Source organism: Heteronotia binoei, chromosome 3, assembly GCF_032191835.1.
Source record: "Heteronotia binoei isolate CCM8104 ecotype False Entrance Well chromosome 3, APGP_CSIRO_Hbin_v1, whole genome shotgun sequence".
Taxonomy (NCBI): domain Eukaryota; kingdom Metazoa; phylum Chordata; class Lepidosauria; order Squamata; family Gekkonidae; genus Heteronotia; species Heteronotia binoei.
Window position 1 is genome coordinate 192,700,000 of NC_083225.1, and position 10,229 is coordinate 192,710,228.

General features: G+C 50.5%; 1 protein-coding gene across 1 annotated transcript; it reads left to right on the forward strand.

Annotated features, from left to right (window-relative positions):
- Positions 1-721: 721 nt before the first annotated feature.
- Positions 722-2,619, forward strand: LOC132569031 (potassium voltage-gated channel subfamily E member 3-like). Its single transcript, XM_060235214.1, has 2 exons — positions 722-771; positions 2,299-2,619. The coding sequence occupies exon 2, from the start codon at positions 2,317-2,319 to the stop codon at positions 2,599-2,601; it is 285 nt and encodes a 94-aa protein (XP_060091197.1). The 5' UTR covers positions 722-771; positions 2,299-2,316; the 3' UTR covers positions 2,602-2,619.
- Positions 2,620-10,229: the final 7,610 nt, after the last annotated feature.

Here is a 10,229-nt window from a genome sequence, read left to right on the forward strand (position 1 = left end):
AGAGTGTTGGACTGGATGGGCCATTGGCCTGATCCAACATGGCTTCTCTTATGTTCTTATGTCTGAGGCAGTGATGCTCTGTATACTTGGTGCTTGGGGGGGGGCACAGTGGGAGGGGCTTCTAGTGTCTTGGCCCCACTGGTGGACCTCCTTATGGCAATTGGGTTTTGGCCACTGTGTGACACAGAGTGTTGGACTGGATGGGCCATTGGCCTGAGCCAACATGGCTTCTCTTATGTTCTTATGTCTGAGGCAGTGATGCTTTGTATTCTTGGTGCTTGAGGGGGGCATAGTGGGTGGGGCTTCTAGTGTCCTGACCCCACTGGTGGGCCTCCTGATGGCACCTGGATTTTGGCCACTGTGTGACACAGAGTGTTGGACTGGAGGGGCCATTGGCCTGATCCAACATGGCTTCTCTTATGTTCTTATGTGACACAGAGTGTTGGACTGGATGGGCCATTGGCCTGATCCAACATGGCTCCTCTTCTGTTCTTATGATCCTTGAAGTGCCTTCCAGCTCTCTCTTTCCATCTGTTCAGCAGTCTATTCAGGCCAGCCGGTCCTCCTCAAGCAGCAGAGTGGAAACTGAGCTTTTGGAACTCCCCTTTGCACTCAACAGTTGCATTCGTGTGGAGGGAGGAGAGGCACCCAAACAAACCGGGAAGTGGTTTCTTGTTTATGGCTCAGCAGCTGCAAAAGGAAGGATGGCGGGAGACATCTGGTACGTCAAGGGCAGCTTGGCTCAGTGACTGAGCGGTTGGCGGGGCTCAGGTAATCTGGTGTAGCTTGAACAATAGGGGCATTCACAAAACGCAAAGCGGGAGGTGGGGGATGCTTGATAAGCCAGGATGAGGAAATAGAAGGATGTTTGCTGGAGCGCGGTATGATCTGGCTGGCAGCAAAAGAGTCCCCTGCTGCTTTCCCATGGGCATTTGGTGCGAGAATGCCAGGCCGAGAGGGGACTTCAGGAAGGCCTTCCTTGCAGGATCGGTGTGCAAGCAGTGGCGGACTGGCCAAGGTGGGCCGCCTTAAACATTAGGCAATATGTTAAAAAATGTTAATGGCCTTTTAGTAGCTTGAAAATATAATAGAAGTTCCAGTACTATTACTGTAATGCAACTAAAATGTATGTTGCATTTAGTGTTGCCAGCCTCCAGGTGGGGCCTGGGGATAATCTCACTTCTACAGCTGATCTCTGGTTGGTGCAGATAAGAAAAGAAGAACATAAGAGAAGCCCTGTTGGATCAGGCCAGTGGCCCCTCCAGTCCAACACTCTGTGTCACATAAGAACATAAGAGAAGCCCTGTTGGATCAGGCCAGTGGCCCATCCAGTCCAGCACTCTGTGTCACATAAGAACATAAGAGAAGCCATGTTGGATCAGGCCAATGGCCCATCCAGTCCAACACTCTGTGTCACATAAGAGAAGGCATGTTGGATCAGGCCAATGGCCCCTCCAGTCCAGCACTCTGTGTCACATAAGGACATAAGAGAAGCCATGCTGGATCAGGCCAGTGGCCCCTCCAGTCCAACACTGTGTCACATAAGAACATAAGAGAAGCCCTCTTGGATCAGGCCAAAGATCCTGTGAATTTAGGGGGAGGTTTTTGTGAGTTTCCAGCATTGTGCAGGGGGTTGGACTAGACAGCATCTATGTCCCTTTCCAACTCAGTGATTCTGTGCTGGCAGAACAGCTACCCAAAAGCTGTGTCATGGATTCTGATACACCACTGCAAGTTACTCTGCTCTGGTAAGACCTCACCTGGAGTATTGTGCTCAGTTTTGGGCACCACATTTTAAGAAGGATCTAGACAAGATGGGTCTAGAGGAGGGCGATGAGGACGGTGAGGGGTCTGGAGACCAAATCCTATGAGGAAAGGGTGAAGGAGCTGGGGATGAAAGGGAGAAATTGTTTTCGGTGGTCCTGGAAGGTAGGACCAGAACCAGTGGGTTGAAATTGAATCAAAAGAGTTTCCAGCTCAACATTAGGAAGAACTTCCTGTTAGAGTAATTCCTCAGTGGAAAAGGCTTCCTCGGGAGGTGGTGGGCTCTCCTTCCTTGGAGGTTTTAAAACAGAGGTTGGATGGCCATCTGACAGCAATGCAGATCCTGTGAATTTAGGGGGAGGTGTTTGTGAGTTTCCTGCATTGCGCAGGGGGTTGGACTAGATGACCCTGGTGGTCCCTTCCGACTCTATGATTCTGATTCTATGATTTGTAGCAAAGACAGACCTTCTGGTGAGAACACTGCAGGGCTCCAGCTTTTTCCGAAATGTTGTCTCTTCTTCTGTCTACCCTCAGCATCTCCCAGCAGAGACCATGTTGGCCCCCAACTTGACCGACCCCTGGTTCCACCGCCTGGACTCCGTCCTGAGGGCCTTGAACCAGACTCTCCAGCACCCCGAGCCATGTGCCCAAGAGAAGAACCTCGGCAGAGACGACGAGGATGAGAAAAACGCCTACATGTACATTCTCTTTGTGATGATCCTATTCGCGATAACGGTCGGGAGTTTGATCCTGGGCTATACCCGGTCCCGGAAGGAAGAGGATAAGCAGAGTGATCCGTACCGAGTCTATATCCAGGAGCGGGTCTCCATGATATGACGAGGAGAGTGGCCCGGAGAGAGAAATGATGACATAAGAACATAAGAGAAGCCATGTTGGATCAGGCCAATGGCCCCTCCAGTCCAACACTCTATGTCACACAGGGGCCAAAATATCTATCTATCTATATACACACTGTGGCTAATAGCCACTGATGGACCTCTGCTCCATATTTTTATCCAGTCCCCTCTTGAAGCTGGCTATGCTTGTAGCTGCTACCACCTCCTGTGGCAGTGAATTCCACACGTTAATCACCCTTTGGGTGAAGAAGGAGTTCCTTTTATCCATTTTAACGTGACTGCTCAGCAATTTCATTGAATGCCCACGAGTTCTTGTATTGTGAGAAAGGTAGAAAAGTACTTCTTTCTCTACTTTCTCCATCTGATGCATAATCTTGTCAACCTCTCTCATGTTACCCCGCAGTCGACGTTTCTCCAAGCGTTTTAACCTTTCTTCATAGGGAAAGTGTTCCAACTCTTCAATCATTCTAGTTGCCCTTTTCTGGACTTTCTGCAATGATATAATATCCTTTTTGAGGTGCGGCGACCAGAATTGCACACAGTACTCCAGATAAGACCGCACCATCGATTTATACAGGGGCATTATGACAGCTGCCTTGGATTTACTTAGCCGCTTCCTCATCGAAAGGAACGTCTTTGTTGGATCCTGCGGCATTCTTCCTTCATGGTCTGGGACTCCCCCCATCCCGCCGGCTGAAAGACAATTCGGGATGAAAGGAAACTAGGGGCAGGGTGCTGAGAGATTTTGGACCGGTTTAATCTTTTTAAAAAAAACAATTTTAATATTGATTTTTTTTCCATCCACCTTGGTATACAATAAACACGTTGCAGTTTGTGGGTGGATTGAGATACTCCTGTGCTTGAGTGGAGAAATCCAAAAGAGAGCCTCTTTCTGGTAATAAATGTGGGCAGGGCTCGTTTTGTAGGAAAATAAGTGGTGGGGCTCATTAGCGTAACTCATTAGCATATGCCACCCCCCCCAGCCAAAAGCAACCCAATGTAAGAAAGGAGAGCCCCGGGCCAGCGAGGCCTGCTAGGTCTGGCTGGATCTCTAGCCACTCCCCTCACCAGCCAAAAGCAACCTGATGCAAGAAAGGAGAGCCCCGGGCGAGCGAGGCCTGCTTCGGCTGGCCTGAGGTCTAGCCAGCCCAAGCAGGCCTTGCTCTCCTGGGTCACCCACCTTCATAGTCAAAAGGCCAGCAAGCTACCCACCACCCCAAATCACCTAAGAAGTGGAGAAACCTGGGGTTTGTTCACTGTGAGACACAGAGTGTTGGACTGGATGGGATATTAGCCTAATCCAATTGGAAAGAGCTCCACCCAAGAGCAGGATTGGTTACCCTGGAAAGCGGCGGCTGGTCGAAGTAAGCAGTACTTCTCTCGATGGACCAAGGGTCTGATTCAGTTTAAGACAGCTGTGTTTGTGCACATTCTCGCTCCATTCCCTTTTCTTTCTATTGGCCTGCAAAGGGGGAACTTTTCATCCGGAATGAGCACCTTTCTGAGGGTTCCCCCTCTTCCTCCCCACCTACCTTGTCCATTGAATAGTAGGTGCAGCTGCATAACAATCCCTGGATGAGGAGAGCGGGCAGCCAGCCAGCCAGCCACCAGGGGCTTTGCCACACCCCCAGCAGCCATCATTAACCCCTGGAGAAGCCCACGCCACCCTTTTTCTAGCTGTTATGCAGAGAAGAAGAAGAAGATATTGGATTTATATCCTGCCCTCCACTCCGAAGAGTCTCAGAGTGGCTCACAATCTCCTTTACCTTCCCCCCACCCCGCAACAGACACCCTGTGAGGTAGATGAAGATATTGGATTTATATCCCACCATCCACTCCGAAGAGTCTCAGAGCGGCTCACAAACTCCTTTCCCTTCCTCCCCCACAACAGACACACCGTGAGGTAGATGAAGATATCGGATTTATATCCCGCCCTCCACTTCGAAGAGTCTCAGAGCGGCTCACAATCTCCATTACCTCCCCCCCCCCACAACAGACACCCTGTGAGGTAGATGAAGATATTGGATTTATATCCCGCCCTCCACTCCGAAGAGTCTCAGAGCGGCTCACAATCTCCTTTCTCTTCCTCCCCCGCAACAGACACCCTGTGAGGTAGATGAAGATATTGGATTTATATCCCGCCCTCCACTCCGAAGAGTCTCAGAGCGGCTCACAATCTCCTTTCCCTTCCTCCCCCACAACAGACACCCTGTGAGGTAGATGAAGATATTGGATTTATATCCCGCCCTCCACTCTGAAGAGTCTCAGAGCGGCTCACAATCTCTGTTCCCTTCCTCCCCCACAACAGACACCCTGTGAGGTAGATGAAGATATTGGATTTATATCCCGCCCTCCACTCCAAAGAGTCTCAGAGCGGCTCACAATCTCCTTTACCTCCCCCCCCCCCAACAGACACCCTGTGAGGTAGATGAAGATATTGGATTTATATCCCGCCCTCCCCTCCGAAGAGTCTCAGAGCGGCTCACAATCTCCTTTCCCTTCCTCCCCCACAACAGACACCCTGTGAGGTAGAAGAAGATATTGGATTTATTTCCCACCATCCACTCCGAAGAGTCTCAGAGTGGCTCACAATCTCCTTTCCCTTCCTCCCCCACAACAGACACCCTGTGAGGTAGATGAAGATATTGGATTTATATCCCGCCCTCCACTCCAAAGAGTCTCGGAGCGGCTCACAATCTCCTTTCCCTTCCTCCCCCGCTACAGACAGTCTGTGAGGTAGATGAAGATATTGGATTTATATCCCGCCCTCCACTCTGAAGAGTCTCAGTGCGGCTCACAATCTCCTTTACCTTCCCCCCCCCCCCACAACAGACACCCTGTGAGGTGGGTGGGGCTGAGAGGGCTCTCACAGCAGCTGCCCTTTCAAGGACAACCTCTGCCAGAGTTGTGGCTGACCCATGGCCATTCCAGCAGGTGCAGGTGGAGGAGTGGGGAATCAAACCCGGTTCTCCAAGATAAGAGAGCTCTGGCTGACCCAAGGCCATGCTAGCAGCGGCAAGTGGAGGAGTGGGGAATCAAACCTGGTTCTCCCAGATAAGAGAGCTCTGGCTGACCCAAGGCCATTCCGGCAGGTGCAAGTGGAGGAGTGGGGAATCAAACCCGGTTCTCCCAGATAAGAGAGCTCTGGCTGACTCAAGGCCATTCCAGCAGCTGCAAGTGGAGGAGTGGGGAATCAAACCCGGTTCTCCCAGATAAGAGTCCTCACACTTAACCGCAACACAAAACTGGCTCTCAAATAAAGGAACTCTTTTTGTGACAGCGTTGCCAATTCCCAGTGGAGCAGGGTAAAGGTACAAAAACCTCCACGAAAACCAGCCTCAACAGTGAAGAAATTTAAGTGTAATTTACAAAAAATACTTATAACAATAATAAACATATCAAAAGTGAAGTAAATCACATTTTAAAGTGACAGAACACTGACCACACCCGTATCCACAGTACTTAAGTCTTTGAACATGAAATTCCTTGAACTGAAGATCCGGGCTGTGGTGAAAAAGGTCACTAGTCAAACGGAGGACAACGCTCCAATCTTTTTGGTGAACAGATGAGTAGAATGATGCAATGCAGGAAGGCATCAGAACGCGACAGTGTGGAGCTATTCTGCTTCACATAGTGCTTCAACGAGAAACCTTCAAGAATACATTCATAAAATTCTTTCCTAGGAGAGCAACGCTTCAATATTCTTAGTGACAGAATCCACACTTTGCCGCGTAGCATCCGGTGCCTCTCCTTAAAACACCCCCCACGTTTCAAAAAGACTGGACCACGGCGTCCAATTCCATGAGCCCCAAAAGAAGGTGCCCCAATCGTTCATTATTTCCTATGGAGGGAAGGCATTGAAAAGGTGTGCGGTCCCTTTAGATACGAGTTGGGAGTTCAATTATGCTTCTCACAACTTTGCTTCTGGCTCCACCCCCAAAGTCTCCTGGCTCCACCCCCAAAGTCTTTTCTTCAAATTAAGGAAGAGTTTCAAACTGCCTTCAAAGTGCCAACCTGGCTGAGAAAATCAGCTCTCTCGTTCCGGAGGTCTAAAACTTTGCTTTGGTTGTTCTCATCAGCCAACAGAAATGTGCATATTAGGCCATACCCCCTGATGTCACCCTTGGCTTGCGCAGAAACTCATTTTGCATATTAGGCCACACCCCCTGACACCAAGCCAGCCGGAACTCTGTTCCTGTGCGTTCCTGCTCAAAAATAGCCCCGTGTCATGGGTGCTGGGGACCCTGCAGAGGAAGTTGAGCCTGCAGAAGAAACTGTGCCCCTGCCACCTGCACCAGTGCCCCTGCCTCCTCCTGGAGAAGATCCCAGCCCCCCTGCCTCGCCCTCTCGGGTGGCGCGTGTGCGTGACCGCCTCCGTCAGGACCTCAGGGATCGGAGGAGGGCGGCACGCTCACAAGCAAGATGCTCCCTGAGCCCTGAGTTTTGAGAGGATTCTGGCCCTTCTAAGAGCAAGGATGCTTGAGTTGTAACAGGATCCTGGCTGCCTCTCTGAGCCAGCAATTAGCCCAAATGGGCAACAGCCAGCAGAGGGCTATATAGCTGTAGGCTTTGGGAGGAGGCTTTGTGGAAGCAAGTAGTCATCTCCCTGACGTTCTAGCATCCACTCCGGCTTGACTGGTTTCTGGACTCCCTGACTTTGGCTTGTGACTTCTGGACTCCCTCACCTTGGCTTCTGGACCTCGGACCTGTGATACTTGTACAGTGATTCGGATTTGGTGCCTCGGACCCTCCTGCTTACTGGCTACAGACCTCAGACTGCCCCTGGACTTTGCCTGACCCGGCCCCAGCCGTGACACCCTGGTGGGTTCAATGCAATGAAAATTTAAATAAATTTACAGATGATACGAAATCAGGAGGGGGTGCAAACACAGAAGACAGACAGAAACAGGATACAGGGTGACCTCGATAGGCTGGAAAACTGGGCTAAAACCAATCAAATGAATTTTAACGGGGATAAATGTAAAGTTCTGCATTTAGGTAGGAAAAATCCAATGCATGGTTATAGGATGGGGGAGACTTGTCTTAACAGTAGTATGTGTGAAAAGGATCTAAGGGTCTTAGTGGATCATACGTTGAACGTGAGTCAACAGTGTGATGCGGTGGCTAAAAAGGCAAATGCAATTTGGGGCTGTATCAACAGAAGTCTAGTGTCCAGAACACGTGATGTGATGGTATTGCTTTACTCTGCTCTGGTAAGACCTCACCTGGAATCTTGTGTTCAGTTTTGGGCACCACATCTTAAGAAGGATATAGACAAGCTGGAAGGGGTCCAGAGGAGGGCGACGAAGATGGTGAGGGCTCTGGAGACCAAGTCCTAGGAGGAAAGGTTGAAGGAGCTGGGGATGTTTAGCCTGGAGAGGAGGCGGCTGAGAGGTGATAGGATCACCATCTTCAAGTCCTTGAAGGGCTGTCCTATAGAGGATGGTGTGGAATTGTTTTCTGTGGCCCCAGAAGGTAGGACCAGAACCAATGGGTTGAAATTAAATCAAAAGAGTTTCCGGCTCAACATTAGGAAGAATTTCCTGACAGAGCAATTCCTCAGTGCAATAGGCTTCCTCTGGAGGTGGTGGGCTCTCCTTCCTTGAAGGTTTTTCAACAGAGGCTAGATGGCCATCTGACAGCAATGAAGATCCTGTGAATTTAGGGGGAGGTGTTTGTGAGTTTCCTGCACTGTGCAGGGGGTTGGACTAGATGACCCTGGAGGTCCCTTCCAACTCTATGATTCCACAGGAGGTGGTGGGCTCTCCTTCCTTGAAGGTTTCTAAACAGAGGCTAGATGGCCATCTGACAGCAATGAAGATCCTGTGAATTTAGGGGGAGGTGTTTGTGAGTTTCCTGCATTGTGCAGGGGGTTGGACTAGATGACCCTGGAGGTCCCTTCCAACTCTATGATTCCTTGGGAGGTGGTGGGCTCTCCTTCCTTGAAGGTTTCTAAACAGAGGCTAGATGGCCATCTGACAGCAATGAAGATCCTGTGAATTTAGGGGGAGGTGTTTGTGAGTTTCCTGCATTGTGCAGGGGGTTGGACTAGATGACCCTGGAGGTCCCTTCCAACTCTATGATTCCTTGGGAGGTGGTGGGCTCTCCTTCCTTGAAGGTTTCTAAACAGAGGCTAGATGGCCATCTGACAGCAATGAAGATCGTGTGAATCTAGGGGGAAGTGTTTGTGAGTTTCCTGCATTGTGCAGGGGGTTGGACTAGATGACCCTTGAAGTCCCTTCCAACTCTATGATTCCTCGGGAGGTGGTGGGCTCTCCTTCCTTGGAGGTTTTTCAACAGAGGCTAGATGGCCATCTGACAGCGATGAAGATCCTGTGAATGTAGGGGGAGGCGTTTGTGAGTTTCCTGCATTGTGCAGGGGGTTGGACTAGATGATCCTAGAGGTCCCTTCCAACTCCATGATTCTAAGACGCGAGGTGGTAGTGATCATAGCTCTTTTTAAACGTACAGCATAGTACAGGGCTGCACAAAAGACTGAGGAACTGGGCCAACTATATACACTTCAAGGTTCCTGTGCTAGCACGCCATTGGGTCATTCAAACCGGCCAGGGCCTCCTGATTGGAGCAGGGCGACAGGTTTTTGGATCCTGCTTTCCAGTCCTTATGATTCCAATGAGCCAGGCAGGAACACCCAGAATAGTCTTCACTTTGGTCTGCACACACAACAGTAGAATAGCTCTCTTGGTGCAGTCGGTTTTGCAGAGTTCCCTGACCTTCTCGGGCAGGCTGTTCCCTAGCAGGTGTCTGGGGGGCAGTTGATCTTGAACATATGAACATATGAAGCTGCCTTCTACTGAATCAGACCCTTGGTCCATCAAAGTCAGTATTGTCTGCTCAGACTGGCAGCGGCTCTCCAGGGTCTCAAGCTGAGGTTATTCACGCCTACTTGTCTGGACCCTTTCTAGTTGGAGATGGCGGGGATTGAACCTGGGACCTTCTGCTTACCAAGCAGATGCTCTAGCACTGAGCCACAGCCCCATTCATGGCTCTTCAGGGTCTCAAGCTGAGGTTATTCACGCCTACTTGCCTGGACCCTTTTTAGTTGGAGATGCCGGGGATTGAACCTGGGACCTTCTGCTTCCCAAGCAGATGCTCTACCACTGAGCCACAGCCCCATTCATGGCTCTCCAGGGTCTCCAGCTGAGGTTATTCACGCCTACTTGCCTGGACCCTTTTCAGTTGGAGATGCCGGGGATTGAACCTGGGACCTTCTGCTTCCCAAGCAGATCCTCTAGCACTGAGCCACAGCCCCATTCATGGCTCTTCAGGGTCTCTAGCTGAGGTTATTCATGCCTATTTGCCTTGACCTTTTTTAGTTGGAGATGCCGGGGATTGAACCTGGGACCTTCTGCTTACCAAGCAGATGCTCTACCACTGAACGACAGCCCCATTCATGGCTCTTCAGGGTCTCAAGCTGAGGTTATTCACGCCTACTTGCCTGGACCCTTTTCAGTTGGAGATGCCGGGGATTGAACCAGGGACCTTCTGCTTCCCAAGCAGATGCTCTACCACTGAGCCACAGCCCCATTCATGGCTCTTGAGGGTCTCGAGCTGAGGTTATTCACGCCTACTTGCCTGGACCCTTTT